The 17,787-nt window shown below is 42.0% G+C and overlaps 2 protein-coding genes across 3 annotated transcripts; both read left to right on the top strand.

The window, feature by feature from the left end:
- Nucleotides 1-9,029: 9,029 nt before the first annotated feature.
- On the top strand, nucleotides 9,030-15,352 carry prps1b (phosphoribosyl pyrophosphate synthetase 1B). 2 transcript variants are annotated; one of them, XM_056439654.1, is made up of 7 exons: nucleotides 9,030-9,441; nucleotides 9,808-9,997; nucleotides 10,618-10,716; nucleotides 10,922-11,046; nucleotides 11,943-12,116; nucleotides 12,302-12,461; nucleotides 12,685-15,352. In XM_056439654.1, the coding sequence occupies exons 1-7, from the start codon at nucleotides 9,320-9,322 to the stop codon at nucleotides 12,775-12,777; spliced, it is 963 nt and encodes a 320-aa protein (XP_056295629.1). In that variant the 5' UTR covers nucleotides 9,030-9,319; the 3' UTR covers nucleotides 12,778-15,352. The 2 variants fall into 2 exon arrangements, with proteins under 2 accessions (XP_056295629.1, XP_056295630.1); XM_056439655.1 differs by having other exon boundaries at nucleotides 9,038-9,441; nucleotides 9,808-9,991.
- A 77-nt stretch (nucleotides 15,353-15,429) lies between these two features.
- On the top strand, nucleotides 15,430-17,620 carry LOC130209804 (solute carrier family 25 member 53-like). The gene is made up of 2 exons (XM_056439656.1): nucleotides 15,430-15,761; nucleotides 15,980-17,620. Exon 2 carries the CDS (start codon nucleotides 15,981-15,983, stop codon nucleotides 16,872-16,874), a length of 894 nt encoding a protein of 297 aa, XP_056295631.1. The 5' UTR covers nucleotides 15,430-15,761; nucleotide 15,980; the 3' UTR covers nucleotides 16,875-17,620.
- Nucleotides 17,621-17,787: the final 167 nt, after the last annotated feature.

Raw genomic sequence — 17,787 nt, 5'->3', positions numbered from 1 at the left:
CGGGAAGATAAATAGACCGAAAGTCGAGCAGGTTCTTGCTGCTTGTTGTTGACTCACCATGTCAAACCTGGACACAACACCAACCACTGACAGTAAAATGATTTTGTGTTGTTGACAATTTATATAGGTTTACTTAAAAAATATATATTCCCCAAAAAATTATAAACAGATTGACACGAAGCCCCCAGACTCTCTTGCGCCTCTTTGCCATACAATTGAAATACATTTTATGTTATTGACTGAAGTCAATGTGAAATGTCACAGTAGGAGGTCTTGGTAATGGGCATGCTGGCTCACCGTCACACTACCTGGGCGTATAAGACCTACTGGGACATTGTAATTGACGTTAAAAGTAACACCTGTGATTTTCCTACTTTGACAGGATAAACAAAATCCAGTGAGACAGCATATAAGCCTACTTACCACTTCTGCATTTTGGTGAAGCACATTTGTTAAAGTCCCTAAGTGTGCCAGGTTGTTGCTGAGGTCCTGAAGGGAGTGCCAGCCAGGCACATGTCAGAGAGATTTAGCTTTAATGGCAAGGGGAATGAGCAGTTGTGTTACCTCTGAATCTAGACGGGCTAAATAGAACTATATCAAAAGCGTGCTTTGGCCTACAAATTCACTGCAGTGGCCTCCGCGTATCAGTCAAGCATGTGAATATAAAAGTCTAAATTTACAGCAGATTCATAATATATAGACATGTTCTAAGGCAGACATTATAAGGAGGAAATGCACAGGTGAAACTGAAAACATTAATAATGGCTCAGTTTTTCTAGGTGTCAGATTAGCTTTTCTAGTGAGCCGGCCAGCAAACAAACGGAACTCAACTAAGCTAAATTGGATGCTACCATAGTTAATACCAATAAATATAGCTACACCTGTGCTTTTCCGCTGTGAGGGGCGGACTGGGGGAATAAAGTGGCCAGGGAGTTACTGTCAGACCGGTGTTACGGTTCAACCTGAGACCCTGTTAACTGGCGACCTTCGGTCAAATGCGTCTATTGTTGTCGTAGTTACGGCAGATGTTGATAATAGCAAGAGAACACGCAGCTGTCCTCGCGAATGCCGCATTGTTTAGTTCTACAGTTCAATGAGAAACCTTCTCGTGTCGTTTCTGGTCTGAACATACCGGAGGAGACGATGTAGAAGAGAAAGTGTCCAGCGATTTGAAGCGTCGCATGTTGTTTATGGGTTGAAACAGGAAGTTAGCAAACTGCCCTTCCTTTGAAATACATTTGGTCAAATAAATAAACACTTAATCAACATACAATTGGGAGTCTGTTTTGTGCAAACATGTATCACGTAGCATAACTCTGTCGTACAAAAACCACAACAAAAAATATATATAATGATGTTACGGGATTCGAACTCATGTCTTTGGGAGGAAAAAAGTGTAACTGACGGTGATCTTACCACTAGGCCAAGATCGACACGATTTACTATGTTCGCACAATTAAACTAGAATGGGCACTCGGTAGAGCGCATACCTTCGCATATCACAAGATTGGGCATTGAATTATGAACATTTTGGCATTAGTTGCATGCCAATTGGACAAAAATGTATCGTGCTATGGTAAAAAAAGAGTTTGACCTTTCCATGACCTTGACCTTGACCTTTGACCCGATTGATCCCAAAATCTAATCAAATGGTCCCCGGATAATAACCAATCATCCCACCAAATTTCAGGCGATTCAAGAACATTTTGACCTGTTCATGACCTTTGACCTTGACCTTTGACCCGATCGATCCCAAAATCTAGTCAACTGGTCCCCGGATAATAAACAATCATCCCACCAAATTTCATGCGATTCGGTTCAATACTTTTTGAGTTCTGCGAAAGATTTTGACCTGTTCATGACCTTTGACCTTTGACCCGATCGATCCCAAAATCTAATCAACTGGTCCCCGGATAATAAACAATGATCCCACCAAATTTCATGCGATTCGGTTCAATACTTTTTGAGTTCTGCGAAAGATTTTGACCTGTTCATGACCTTTGACCTTTGACCTTTGACCCGATCGATCCCAAAATCTAATCAACTGTTCCCCGGATAATAAACAATCATCCCACCAAATTTCATGCGATTCGGTTCAATACTTTTTGAGATTTGCGAATAACACGCATACAAATAAATAAATAAACTAGAATGGGCACTCGGTAGAGCGCATACCTTCGCATATCACAAGATTGGGCATTGAATTATGAACATTTTGGCATTAGTTGCATGCCAATTGGACAAAAATGTATCGTGCTATGGTAAAAAAAGAGTTTGACCTTTCCATGACCTTGACCTTTGACCCGATTGATCCCAAAATCTAATCAAATGGTCCCCGGATAATAACCAATCATCCCACCAAATTTCATGTGATTCAAGAACATTTTGACCTGTTCATGACCTTTGACCTTGACCTTTGACCCGATCCATCCCAAAATCTAGTCAACTGGTCCGCGGATAATAAACAATCATCCCACCAAATTTCATGCGATTCGGTTCAATACTTTTTGAGTTCTGCGAAAGATTTTGACCTGTTGATGACCTTTGACCTTTGACCCGATCGATCCCAAAATCTAATCAACTGGTCCCCGGATAATAAACAATCATCCCACCAAATTTCATGCGATTCGGTTCAATACTTTTTGAGTTCTGCGAAATATTTTGACCTGTTCATGACCTTTGACCCGATCGATCCCAAAATCTAATCAACTGGTCCCCGGATAATAAACAATCATCCCACCAAATTTCATGCGATTCGGTTCAATACTTTTTGAGTTCTGCGAAAGATTTTGACCTGTTCATGACCTTTGACCTTTGACCTTTGACCCGATCGATCCCAAAATCTAATCAACTGGTCCCCGGATAATAAACAATCATCCCACCAAATTTCATGTGATTCGGTTCAATACTTTTTGAGTTTTGCGAATAAAACGCATACAAATAAATAAATTAATAAATACACGGCGATCAAAACATAACCTTCCGGCATTTTCAATGCGAAGGTAATAAATAAATAAATAAATAAATAAATACACGGCGATCAAAACATAACCTTCCGGCATTTTCAATGCGAAGGTAATAACCTGCACTGCGATCACTGCACCACGAAAAGCAGAGAACCACCAGATCAACTTGTGACCAAGCACACTGCCGACCACCATGGAGCATGTTGATGTGAACGAAGGAGCACTCTACAATAGTGATGGCTTCTCAAACAAATATTCAGCTGTTTCAATTCAAAACGTCTTTAAAGGGCTGCACATTAATGAGGAAATGTTTGTGTTGTTGTCATGAGGTAAACATACACAATATGGACAATAAGGCCAGAAATGGTCATACATGTATGAATATACAAACATTACACCCATATGTGATTGTTTACCATCTGTCATATTTAAAGTAAACTAAAGAAGTGACCTGTACTGTTTGACTTCTCTGTGTTCTTGGCTGGTTGAATTCTTAATTGTGTGGCCGGCCAAGAACACAGAGAAGTCAAACAGTACAGGTCACTTTTTTACTTTATTTAAGTGGCATAAATCACATACACAATAAGGCAAAGTAAATATGACAAACGTAATGTGGTCAATGCCCATGGTCTATGGACAGATGGTAAACAATCACATATGGGTGTAATGTTTGTATATTCATACATGTATGACCATTTCTGGCCTTATTGTCCATATTGTGTATGTTTTACCTCATGACAACAACACAAACATTTCCTCATTAATGTGCAGCCCTTTAAAGACGTTTTGAATTGAAACAGCTGAATATTTGTTTGAGAAGCCATCACTATTGTGGAGTGCTCCTTCGTTCACGTCAACATGCTCCATGGTGGTCGGCAGTGTGCTTGGTCACAAGTTGATCTGGTGGTTCTCTGCTTTTCGTGGTGACCAGTGACCGCAGTGCAGGTTATTTAATTGTGCGAACAGAGTAAATCGTGTTGATCTTGGCCTAGTGGTAAGATCTCCGTCAGTTACACTTTTTTCCTCCCAAAGACATGAGTTTGAATCCCGTAACATCATTACCTTCGCATTGAAAATGCCGGAAGGTTATGTTTTGATCGCCGTGTATTTATTTATTTATTTGTATGCGTGTTATTCGCAAAACTCAAAAAGTATTGAACCGATTCGCATGCAATTTGGTGGGATGATTGTTTATTATCCGGGACCAGTTGATTAGATTTTGGGGTCGATCGGGTCAAAGGTCAAGGTCAAAGGTCATGAACAGGTCAAAATCTTTCGCAGAACTCAAAAAGTATTGAACCGAATCGCATGAAATTTGGTGGGATGATTGTTTATTATCCGGGGACCAGTTGATTAGATTGTGGGATCGATCGGGTCAACGGTCAAGGTCAAAGGTCATGAACAGGTCAAATCTTCTTGAATCACATGGAATTTGGTGGGATGATTGGTTATTATCCGGGGACCATTTGATTAGATTTTGGGATCAATCGGGTCAAAGGTCAAGGTAAAGGTCATGGAAAGGTCAAAATCTTTTTTTTACCATAGCACGATACATTTTTGTCCAATTGGCATGCAACTAATGCCAAAATGTTCATAATTCAATGCCCAATCTTGTGATATGCGAAGGTATGCGCTCTACCGAGTGCCCATTCTAGTTATATATATTTTTTGTTGTGCTTTTTGTACTACAGAGTTATGCTACGTGATACATGTTTGCACAAAACAGACTCCCAATTGTATGTTGATTAAGTGTTTATTTATTTGACCAAATGTATTTCAAAGGAAGGGCAGTTTGCTAACTTCCTGTTTCAACCCATAAACAACACGCGACGCTTCAAGTCGCTGGACGCTTTCTCTTCTACATCGTCTCCTCCGGTTTCTTCAGACCAGAAACGACACGAGAAGGTTTCTCATTGAACTGTAGAACTAAACAATGCGGCATTCGCGAGGACAGCTGCGTGTTCTCTTGCTATTATCAACATCTGCCGTAACTACGACAACAACAGACGCATTCGACCGAAGGTCGCCAGTTAACAGGGTCTCAGGTTGAACCGTAACACCGGTGTGCGGGATTAACTGTTTTTTGAATTAACTGGTTTTGGTACGCGTGCATGAGGCAGATGTGCCGTAGGAGTGGCCTCGAGTTGCCTCTCAGGACCCGTCTCGACTAACTAGGAAATGCACATTTCCATCGCTTAGCCTCTCTGTCACGTTCTTTTTATGTAACGCTAATGTTTTAAAGACTAAACACGGAGGACTTTGCTGTAAAATGTGATACCTGTTCGGGAGGCTGTAGTTGAGACGCCGAGGACACGGAGCGAGGACAAAGTAGGTGACTCTGCTGATGCCTGTTCAATATACTACTAACTTCAATAAATACTTGACAAAATGCTCTTGTTGTCAGTCTGATATTTATGTTATACGTCGGTATCTGACGTCCAGTCGATGTGAGACCAGTTTACTCTTCATACAGTGTGTAATGAAGCATGTAGCCCGTTGTTTACACCCAGCTCGCCCACCGCTGTCAGCTGGGAAACTGTGATCGACTCCGATTAAATTGTGATACAACAACACTGAGTGCTGTCTCACATCTCTTATGTTTTATATTCGAGACTACGGATCCACATATATCCTCGTAACTATACTCTACCCTGTGCAGCACTCACTGGTCCAGATTAAACATGACTGTTACCTGTTGTTACGATAAGGACACACATTGAATAACTACACACAGGAGTTAGCGTGTCTTTAGACACATGACGGGTGAGCGGCTTGCTCCAGCCTTCATTTAGGATTTCGACGGCATTAACGAAACGTTTTCCACCTTCATGACGAACATATCACTTGTTGACTGGTGATAAAAAAATATCTAAAACGACAATAAAAAAATAATAAAAACACGGATTTCTCAAAGAATCGAACAGCCGACTTGTGCACCTGCTGTTCTGTTCATTGCTTGTGAACTACCATTGAGCTATAGGGTATTTCACCTGATTACTCGATTTACATTACAATGAACTTTACAATAACAAAAACTGACTTTGAGCAAATTAGGTAAGTAATATAGTAACTTTGGAAGACATTAATATGTATATAATATATTCTAACACCGACTGCCTTTTCTTCTTACATCATAGACCCACCTAACTCAAATACGTGATTGCATAGGCAACAGCCGCTCTGTGCATTAAAGTTGATGCGACAATAGGAAACGCAGTTACTGATTATCACTATTAGTGATTTATCTATTAATCTAAAACGTAAACTGACTGTAATTAACCAATATTCAGCTATAGCTCAATGGTAGTTGGGATGCCACTTAGAAGGCCCTATGGTCGTGGGTTCGATTCTTGGCGTTAATCTTTATCCATTTTTTAAATTTATTTTATCGCCAGTCAACAAATGATATGTTCGTCATGAAGATGGAAAACGTTTCATTAATGCCGTCGAAATCCTAAATGAAGGCTGGAGCAAGCCGCTCACCCATCATGTATCTAAAGACACGCTAACTCCTGTGTGTAGTTATTCAATGTGTGTCCTTATCGTAACAAAGCAACAGGTAACAGTCATGTTAAATCTGGACCAGTGAGTGCTGCACAGGGTAGAGTATAGTTACGAGGATATACACTACCGTTCAAAAGTTTGGGATCACCCAGACAATTTCGTGTTTTCCATGAAAACTCACACTTTTATTTATCAAATGAGTTGCAAAATGTATAGAAAATATAGTCAAGACATTGACAAGGTTAGAAATAATGATTTGTATTTGAAGTATTAATTTTTTTCTTCAAACTTTGCTTTCGTCAAAGAATGCTCCTTTTGCAGCAATTACAGCATTGCAGACCTTTGGCATTCTAGCTGTTAATTTGTTGAGGTAATCTGTTGAAATTTCACCCCACGCTTCCTGAAGCACCTGCCACAAGTTGGATTGGCTTGATGGGCACTTCTTGCGGACCATAAGGTCAAGCTGCTCCCACAACAGCTCAATGGGGTTGAGATCTGGTGACTGTGCTGGCCACTCCATTACAGACAGCATACCAGCTGCCTGCTTCTTCCCTAAATAGTTCTTGCACAATGTGGAGGTGTGCTTTGGGTCATTGTCCTGTTGGAGGAGGAAATTGGCTCCAATCAAGCGCTGCCCACAGGGTATGGCATGGCGTTGCAAAATGGATAGCCTTCCTTATTTAAAATCCCTTTTACCTGGTACAAATCTCCCACTTTACCAGCACCAAAGCAGCCCCAGACCATCACATTACCTCCACCATGCTTGACAGATGGTGTCAGGCACTCTTCCAGCATCTTTTCACCTGTTCTGCGTCTCACAAATGTTCTTCTGTGTGATCCAAACACCTCAAACTTGGATTCATCTGTCCATAACACCTTTTTCCAATCTTCCTCTGTCCAATGCCTGTGTTATTTTGCCCATACCAATCTTTTCTTTTTATTGGCCAGTCTCAGATATGGCTTTTTCTTTGCCACTCTGCCTAGAAGGCCAGCATCCCGAGTCGCCTCTTCACTGTCGACGTTGACACTGGCGTTTTGCGGGTACCATTTAAAGAAGCTGCCAGTTGAGGACCTGTGAGGCGTCTATTTCTCAAACTAGAGACTCTAATGTACTTGTCTTCTTGCTGAGTTGTGCACCGGGGCCTCCCACTTCTCTTTCTGCTCTGGTTAGAGCCCGTTTGTGCTGTTCTCTGAAGGGAGTAGTACACACCGCTGTAGGAAATTTTCTGTTTCTTTGCAATTTCTCGCATGGAATAGCCTTCATTTCTAAGAACAAGAATAGACTGGCGAATTTCACATGAAAGTTCTTTTTTTCTGGCCATTTTGAGAGTCTTATCGAACCCACAAATGTGATGCTCCAGATAATCAACTAGCTCAAAGGAGGGCCAGTTTTATAGCTTCTCTCATCAGCAAAACAGTTTTCAGCTGTGCTAACATAATTGCACAAGGGTTTTCAAGGGTTTTCAAATCAGATATTAGTCTTCTAAGGCGATTAGCAAACACGATGTACCATTAGAACACTCGAGTGATAGTTGCTGGAAATGGGCCTCTATACACCTATGGAGATATTTCATTAGAAACCAGACGTTTCCACCTAGAATAGTCATTTACCACATTAACAATGTATAGAGTGTATTTCTGATTGATTTAATGTTATCTTCATTGAAAAAAACAATGCTTTTCTTTGAAAAATAAGGACATTTCTAAGTGATCCCAAACTTTTGAACGGTAGTGTATGTTGATCCGTAGTCTCGAATATAAAACATAAGAGATGTGAGACAGCACAAAGTGTTGTTGTTGTATCACAATTTAATCGGAGTTGATCACAGTTTCCCAGCTGACAGCGGTGAGCGAGCTGGATGTAAACAACGGGCTACATGCTTCATTACACACTGTATGAAGAGTAAACTGGTCTCACATCGACTTGACGTCAGATAACGACGTATAACATAAATATCAGACTGACAACAAGAGCATTTTGTCAAGTATTTATTGAAGTTAGTAGTATATTGAACAGGCATCAGCAGAGTCACCTACTTTGTCCTCGCTCCGTGTCCTCGGCGTCTCGACTACAGCCTCCCGAACAGGTATCACATTTTACAGCAAAGTCATCCGTGTTTAGTCTTTAAAACATTAGCGTTACATAAAAAGAACGTGACAGAGAGGCTAATTGATGGAAATGTGCATTTCCTAGTTAGTCGAGACGGGTCCTGAGAGGCAACTCGAGGCCACTCCTACGGCACATCTGCCTCATGCACGCGTACCAAAACCAGTTAATTCAAAAACCAGTTAATCCCGCACACCGGTTGATGACGAAGGTGGGCCGGCCCCAACCCTGTCGGCGGGGATTTCCCCGGTATCCCCTATGGCCAGTCCGCCCCTGGCTGATCATTTTACATTAATGCCAACATTGTTATTAAACCTTTATGAAATAATTCTACAAATTTGTGGCAATAACGACAACAACTCCAGGACAAAGGGACGTTTAAACTCGGTGTATATGTACAAAACTGTATTTGCGTTCATTCACAATCATTCTAATTTTTATTTGCAATAGCATGTAAAGCTTGCAATGGCGACGACTATCCGTTGGCGTACCTCGCTCGCGCGCTCACTTGCCCCCTCTACCCGGAATGACGTCATCGCGGCAGAACGTAGAGGAAAGCGTGCGCGCCGCTTCGGGTTGAAGAGCCGCACGCGTGATGTGTGGGACATAATGGTGGATAGCTAAGGAACAGTCCACAGCTCGATAAGAGTTGCTCATAAAACGTTAACCGATATCCTGTTGTCGCGGACTCGACAGCTGCTGCTGCCCGCTCGGACTGAACGACGCCCTGGACCGCAAAAAAATGCCGAATATCAAATTATTTAGCGGGAGCTCACATCCGGACCTTTCTCAGAAAATAGCAGACCGCCTGGGTCTCGAGCTAGGGAAGGTCGTTACGAAGAAATTTAGCAACCAAGAAACATGGTGAGTTGTGTGCAGGTGGTGCTACTGTCTAAACGCGTACAGCCAAAGGGGACGTGTACCCGCTGCGCAAACGTTATATTCTGGACATGCATAGCGTTATTTAGCTAATTAGAAACGTGGCGTCATGGTGAAATTCGCCGCGCAGTGTTTTTCGGAACTTGTAGTCCGCGCATGACCACTGAGCTTTGTTGCTCAGAATGCTAACCAAGCCATCTTGCTCCCCTCAGTAAACTGTAGTTATAATACTATCTCATCTTCCCCAATGTAGCACATCTTTAATATCACACGCCATTCGTAATATCCTGCTTGCCACGGCGTGAGGCAACTCACTGAGTTCTGTTTGTCTTATCGCCTCTCTTCTGGCAGCGTGGAAATCGGGGAAAGCGTTCGTGGGGAGGACGTCTACATCGTGCAGAGTGGCTGTGGGGAGATCAATGACAATTTGATGGAGCTGCTGATCATGATCAACGCCTGCAAGATTGCCTCTGCATCCAGGGTCTCGGCTGTCATCCCTTGCTTTCCGTATGCCCGGCAAGACAAGAAGGACAAGGTGGGGGTGAGGGATATCTGTCTAATTACCGATGTCATGCCATCTGCCACCCAGCATCATGACAAGAAGCCCTCAGCCATGCCCATCCGTAACCTATTGACAAGGCATATGTGCTTTCTTTTTTGAATTAGTTTTTTTTCTTCTTTTATCTTGTTCTATGTGCTTTGCTGAATCAACTGCACTTCCGTTTTTTTGTGTTCCTGGCTTCTTATTATTTGCCTGCTATTTACTCCCATTCCAACATTGTATTGATATTGCATGAAGGGAATATTTTTTCTTTTTCATTCCCAAATCACAATGATTGTTTTTATTGTCATGCAAAACCAGAAATTACCCAGGTTTTTCACAAGTTTGTTATATAGCCATTAGTGTATATGTTAAAAGCCATTGTGCAGTTGGGCCAATCATATTTATCTTTAATGTTGACTGTTGTACCTACCGGTGAGAGATTGGTTATTGATACTCATTTATTTTTAACTTCTGGTACCTACCGATGATAAAATAAATAAATGACAACGCTGAGGGAATTTTACTGAATGAATAAGCTTGAGTATTATTTTTAGTTACAAGCAATACTGGCCAGTTTACTTTTTCCATGTGACTGAAGAGATACATTTTTATTGCAGAGCCGCGCACCTATCTCTGCCAAGTTGGTGGCCAACATGTTGTCGGTATCAGGCGCTGACCATATTATTACCATGGACTTGCATGCCTCACAGATACAGGTGAGTAGCACAAAAGTAGACTTAAAGAAGTGCATCCTATTCAGTATCCTGCCAATAATCTGTCCTTTGGGTGATATTTTCTGACCTACCTTAGAAACTTGACTTCCATAACCTGGTTTGTACATGTCAACAAAGGGAGACATGAGCCTTGTGTTGGTCCTCTGTGTTCAGCTCTGATAACTCAAGTCCATATACCTCTTTCCAGGGATTCTTTGATATCCCTGTAGATAATTTATATGCAGAACCAGCTGTGCTGAAATGGATCAAAGAGAACATCCCTGAATGGAAAAACTGTACCATCGTTTCCCCCGATGCAGGAGGAGCCAAGAGGTATGCCAGTAAGACGTGCCATACCGCTACAATGACTTTTAATATGACGATTTGCATCTCCGCTATTGCCATCGGGGGTCTGTGGGGAAATAACTCCGCTATGTAAGATTCTGTAGCCGCCCGGTATATCCGGCGGATGTACTCGACCTGCTTTCTGGCAGTGATTACGCAATGTCATATAGTGCCACTCCACGCTCGCAGCTCCAGTATAAGGGTAGCTTTTTTATGTAGCTTTTTGGTGTTGTCAACAATATTGTATTCGATCACACGGACTCCACATTTGCAGTCCCCCAAAACAAAAGGAAATGATTGCACGCGCCCCCCCCCCCCAAAAGCCGGCAAACAGCTGATGACCAGGCAGAGACGTGGCGAGGCGCCGCGTTCAATCCCCGCGCTCCTTCACCCTAGTCCGGTCGGTGCTGGGCCAGTTCACAGTGTTCCTGCGCAGTCTTCTATTAGTGATCCCACCCGTTGGTATGAATCCAAAATAGAAAGTCGCCGGATTGCTGCCGTTCTGAGTCCGCCGTCGGTCAGCGCGCTCCAAACAAAAAAACCCTCGCGTCACCTCCCCCTCGTCACCTTTTATAACCCGTGACACGTACAAATAATAATAATATTATAATACAGGACAACACATGATCCCAACTCAATACAAGTGTATGCGAGGCTGCATCTATCGTCACTGGGTATTTACGACACTGAAATCGCTACCTAAATACCTACAAACCTGAAGGGGGCGCCAAAAGTGAAAAGTTACATAGTGTTGCTTTAAGATTAAACTTTTGTGTGCTTTACTCATTTCTGACAAGGATTTAATTGGATGTGTGTTTACAGCCTTCTAATCTTTGGCATGCACATTAGCTTTAACTCGTGGACATTATTCTCTCCCTTTGTAGGGTCACCTCCATAGCAGACAGGCTGAATGTGGACTTTGCCCTTATTCACAAGGAGAGGAAGAAGGCAAATGAGGTGGACCGAATGGTTCTCGTTGGCGATGTGACCGATCGGGTCGCTATTCTAGTGGATGACATGGCTGACACATGTGGCACAATCTGTCATGCTGCTGACAAGTAAGCCATTTTATTTACCTCTTGTGGTAAAAAATTTGACTATTTCATCATAAAAAGCCTTGATCCCAGACAAGAGGGCTCCTATGTTTAGCAGGGTCCTGATGTCAAGCTATCTTTTGAAAGGGATCATAATTAAATTAAGATATAACCAGTCATGTGGAACATTATTCTGTTTTTCTCTATAGATTAATTTCTGCTGGTGCCACCAAGGTGTATGCCATCCTAACCCATGGCATCTTCTCTGGCCCAGCTATCTCACGCATCAACAATGCCTGCTTTGAAGCTGTGGTGGTCACCAATACAATCCCTCAGGAGGAGAAGATGAAGCATTGTCCCAAAATACAGGTCAGGATACATTATCTAGAATTTGTATTACCTATTTCTTTTTAAGTGTCACCCAGAGTTGTGAAATGCAGATATACATAACATAGACCTCTATTTAAAGTTTTGTAAAATAAAGGTACCATTCCTCAGTTTGAGAAGCTAGATTTTGGTATTTCTATTTGATTCAGTAAGCTAATATCCATTCTTTTTATATTCACAACAACCCATCCTCTCTCCCTCTCAGGTTATTGACATCGCCATGATCCTTGCCGAGGCCATCCGTAGAACTCACAACGGAGAATCTGTGTCGTACCTTTTCAGCCACGTTCCCTTGTAACAAATGATGTCTACTGTGTGCTGTTACACCAAATAAGAGAAGAGGGAATTCTCCAACCCAAACGCATCCATTCGCAAAGATGTTCTGCTAACCAACTGTGAAAAAAGAAAGGGAAAAATGTCTGTTTTGTTACTAATGCTGACCCCCTCACTTAAGTCCCTTCATGTCTGGGCACTAAAGCCATCGCAACCTACCAATTTAGGCCAGCATATTTATTGTACTAGGATAAATAGGTGTTTATCCACTGAACTTTGTTCCCCCTTCATAACATTTAGGTACAGAGTTTCTCCTGACCATTTCTCCTTTCCAGAGAGTTATACTACAAAGAAGGTTCAACGGCCAGGGTTCTTTGCCTTAGCTGACTCAACAAACAAACCCTGATCAGAGATAACAGGAAATACGTCCTCAACTTGCTTTGTCGACTCAGGCTCTATCTCACACTCCAGCTTTTAGGTCTCACACCATACCGTAATGAAGGATTGGTAGAGATCATTTTCGGTTTTGGCCAAAACCATTTAAAATTAATTTGATTGATTGAACATTAATGATGTTGAATGCCAATAGATTACTATATTCTCTAATCTGTTGTATTCGTTGCAATACCGGTGGTTTAAAACAGACTTCCACAACTCAGGGCCAAACATCCAAATTTGTAACGTAATGGTCTGAAGCCATTGTACTGCACTTCATATGCAAGTAGAGGTCATACTGATTAATAATATTGTGAACTGCTTTGGCTTTTCTTCAAGCCAATGTGGGCAAATGTCCAGATAACACTACTGAGCTGCAACAACCTTGCGAATACAATAAAAATAGCTGTATTCATACTTAGATTTTCTGCATCACCAACTGAATGCATATAGGTTCCTGTGGCAATGCGATGCACACAGTTTGTGTAATAGCATGACAGTTCAGTTTCATCAATAATGTAACATAATGGCTCTACAAGTTTGCATAAAGGTATTCCCTCAGATAAGAATCTCTCAGACTAGTAATGGCTCACTATTCCCAAAAGAAGTTGATGAGTGAAAGGTGATTTATAGCTAATGTCAAGCTTAAAGTGCTCTGAACCAGGTTAGGTCTGCAGCATGACTTCCCATGGCAATATAGCCAGGTTAAAACAGCCATCTTTGTAACAGTAATTTCTGGCTTTGGGCTCAATGTCTTGCTAACCCACTAATCTCGCTTCATAGTACAGCCCTCGGGTTTCTTTTCAATGTATGTTCAAGGAGCTTGTAATGAATATCCCTGTCTGGTTCCAATGGTCAGGAGATGCATCTGCCATATAAAGCTGTTACATTGCTTTTTGTTACAATGAACGGATGTCGTTGTTCATGTTGCTCCTCTGTTCTCTGCGGTTTAAAAGACTAATTGATGACGTGACTGTGTATTAAACTAGTTTACAGTGCCACTGAAGCTCCACTCAACCCAAGTGTGCCTCAGCAGTCTGAAATGTCCTGCCCACCCTGTTCCTCCCATTGAGCTGGGTTCATTGTCTCACTGGATAAATAACTTTCTTGTGTCTTCTTAGGCAGTAACATATGTTCTGGGATGTTTATTTAAACTTTTGAGTGCGGTGTGGCCAGGGAGCTTTTACTTGATGGGCTATTTATAGAGAAGCTGGTTGGGGTTTTAGTTTGGGGTCTCTGCAGGCTAGAGCGTCCTTAAGAAATGTTCACCTGCGTTTTTGCGTTGGTTTTTTTCTCCTTTTCCTTTTGGTCTTTTTGTATGGAGGAAGAATTTGTCAATGTGCAGTTCCCAAGCTTTGTGTTTACTTTAGTAGGGTGAATGCACCGGTTATCTGAGGATGCGTTCTAAATAAAAAAATTACATATGCCTAAAATCTTAAAACTGACACCTTTTTTGTTTCTATAAAAATCTCATGAAGAGAAACAAAATACTGACCAGTGTAAACACACAACTATTCAGCCCCATCTGTGTGGCTCATGGGGCAGGTTCGATATGTCCTCCACACCGTGCGCATGTCAAGGTGTCCTTTAGCAAGACACTGAACCCCCAGTTGCTCCCACAGCAGCACCGAGAATGCTAAGGAAGGTAAATACTGCGGTCAAGTGATCCGCCGCTTGAAATGTAATGCACCTCTATTCATTCTGTTACGGTATAGGGACTTGTACAGGCCAAAAAGCAAGGAGATAGACCCATATTTAAGCAAATGGTTTGTCCAATTCGATATTACAAATCAAGAACATTATCATAACGTATGAAGTTACACTAATGTACTTTAGTTTTTAATTGAAAGTCAGCTCAAATGAAATGATTACTCCTACACTTTCTCAATATTTGAACTGTTATTAAAGTAGCCGCGAGTTTTTTGTTAAAACAGTACAATACATGTTTGCAGTGGCAATAAACTAATTTTGATCTGAAGCCTAGATAGATGTCTTAAATGATGTACAAATGCCTCAGTTTCCCCCAGGCAGCACTTAATGGTGTCGAGAATAAGTGCTTTGAAACATTTAGATTATTATTGAACTGTTAAAATCCAAATATATTGTTAAACCCATGACGTCTGTGTCTGTCGAAGGGAAAACTAAATAATAAAACTATTGCAGTAGTAGGCCTATTGTTGGGATTTTTCACATGAAACACACCCATGTTCGGAAGAAAACACTTTGATTGAAAAACATATTAACCAATCTTCAACCACGTGACGTACCCCGTCTTGACCAATAGTTATTCTAGAAGAGGCGGGCCGATCCCCGACACCGGCAGTGTATGCTCATTGAGCCCTGTCTCCTTGATACCGAAGCTGTTACACTTTTTGGATGAGGTCTGACAGTTCATGTTTCCGGTTTTAGGGTAGAAACGAGGAGAATAACCTGAAATGAAGTCTATATGCGCAGTGAAAGGAGAACAAATAGAAGTGCATGCTGCCTTCATCTTTCAGCAGTAGAGGGAGGACATTTAAGCATGCTATATATTTAGTTTTTTTTTTCCTTACTCGCTACCGATTGCTTGACTAAGTAAGTAAAATGCATCTCAGAGTTTTATGATCTCAAACTACTTAGCGTTCATATGTTAAGTCTGTACATTAATATATGATTTAAGTGTCATGTCTTTGGCTGTGGTCTTCTAAATTCCAGTTGTATTTCTTCTTTGACAGTAGGCAGTATCAGTATGACTGTCCATTTGTTAGGGCAACACTGACATTATTTGTGATTACATTTTTGCTCCACTCAAGGATGGCAGGAAGCCCTGACCGTACACAAGATGAAGGGGGCCTCAGGGATCAAATGGTTCGTTTCCACAGCTACTTGCACGGAGGAACCTCCAGTTTGATATCCACCTTAATTGTCTTCCCGGTCTACAAAACTGTTTTCCGTCAACAAATCCACAACACATCGGTTCACCGGGCAGTGGGACAGCTCCTCAAAGAGGGAGCTGCAAAGCTCTACAGGGGCGTGGCCCCGCCATTACTGATGAGGACCCTGAATGGCACGCTGCTCTTTGGCCTCCAGGACACCCTCCTCCACCAGCTCTCCCTGTCATCCCAACAAGTCATCTTCTCCTCTGCCCTACCTGCTCTGGCTGGTTTTGGTGCAGGTTTGGTAGAAGCTGTGGTTTTTACCCCCTTTGAGCGCGTCCAGAATGTGTTGCAAAACGGCCAAAATGACCGCCATGTACCGACGCTGAAGAGTGTTCTTGACAGGCTGAAGGCAAAGAGGCTGGCCTTGGGGTACTACAGAGCCTTTCTGCCCATCACAGTCCGCAATGCATTAGGCAGCTCCCTATACTTTGGCTTGAAGGGCCCGTTGTGTGCTGCCGTGGAGGCACAGGGGCTTTCTCCAGGGGTTTCCTCCTTCATCTCAGGGACGCTGACCTCCATGGCCATCAGCTTGACTCTTTACCCTCTCTCTGTGCTGGTGGCAAACATGCAGGCACAGGTGGGAGGGGAGGTGAAAGGGATCATGGCTTGTTGGAGGATGTTGTGGGAATCTCGGCAGCAGAGTGTGGCTTTGCTGTACAGAGGAGGCTCACTGGTTATTTTGAGATCATGCATTACATGGGGAATCGCCACTGCTATCTATAATAGGCACCAGAAACGTTCAGACTTAAGAAATGCCAATAAACAATAGGTTTTATTTGTTTTTTTAATTTGTTTACATTAAATGTTTGATTGGGTCTACCACCTGTCTGTAACCTCTAAGTATACCTGTGAAATGTAATGGTACATTATTTTCTATTGAGCTTGCATATGATACAAGACTCAGTTCCTGCCACAAACAAGCACTTGTACCCGAGCACGCTCTCGCTCTTGCTACTCACCCCTCCCTTCTGCACTCCATGTCTGATTCTGCAATTATCTAGGAAGTGCACTAGAACGGCCTCTCGCTTTGACATCTCACTGTTGTTTGCATCTCACACATTTGACCCCATGTCTACTTTCAAGTTATTGTATGAGCAATTGATGTGTTTTCAGGAATTAAGAACTCCCACCTTTGCTCTACTTGTGTTTTAAATGGTTCTTGTTTGTGCAGACTGCCTCTGTACAATTAGTGAGCCTTTGTTGCAGCAAATAATCAAGCCAACAAAAACAAGTTATGTTAGCTCAGTATTTCTTATTTCAGTTTAAAAAGACTTAATGAACGACGATAAGATGGATAATACAAACATGTCCACCACATAAATCAACAGGGGATAACATAATCATAATAATAATGATGATAATAATAATAATTGCAGAATGCAGACTTTTCTCTCTCAAAGTGCATTTATAAATGACTCGTATTCATCATGCATTTAAAACGTTTATGTGACACTAGACTTGAAGTTTTTGTTCAAATGTAAGAGATTTTTGTCAAACCATGTCATGTCACCGGCTGTCCACTAGATGATGTGTGTGCACGTAAAATAAAAACAGCCCGCTCCAACAAAATGGATGTCCAGCAGTTGTACGTTACTCTTCGCAGGTAAGGGGAGGAACAACTGATCCAAATGATTGCAACATTCCTCAACAAGTAGGGACAGCTGTCGTCTGTGCCCAGACAC

The sequence above is a fragment of the Pseudoliparis swirei genome, chromosome 19, assembly GCF_029220125.1.
Source record: "Pseudoliparis swirei isolate HS2019 ecotype Mariana Trench chromosome 19, NWPU_hadal_v1, whole genome shotgun sequence".
Taxonomy (NCBI): domain Eukaryota; kingdom Metazoa; phylum Chordata; class Actinopteri; order Perciformes; family Liparidae; genus Pseudoliparis; species Pseudoliparis swirei.
Note: the sequence above shows the minus strand (reverse complement) of the source record. Positions and strands in the feature narration are given on the sequence as shown.

Coding starts and splice junctions, on each gene's coding strand:
- prps1b (XM_056439654.1), top strand. CDS start 9,320: ATGCCGAATATCAAATTATTTAGCGGGAGCTCACATCCGGACCTTTCT. Junction 12,117..12,301: donor ATCTGTCATGCTGCTGACAA/GTAAGCCATTTT, acceptor TTTTCTCTATAG/ATTAATTTCTGCTGGTGCCA. Junction 12,462..12,684: donor AGCATTGTCCCAAAATACAG/GTCAGGATACAT, acceptor TCTCCCTCTCAG/GTTATTGACATCGCCATGAT.
- LOC130209804 (XM_056439656.1), top strand. CDS start 15,981: ATGGCAGGAAGCCCTGACCGTACACAAGATGAAGGGGGCCTCAGGGAT.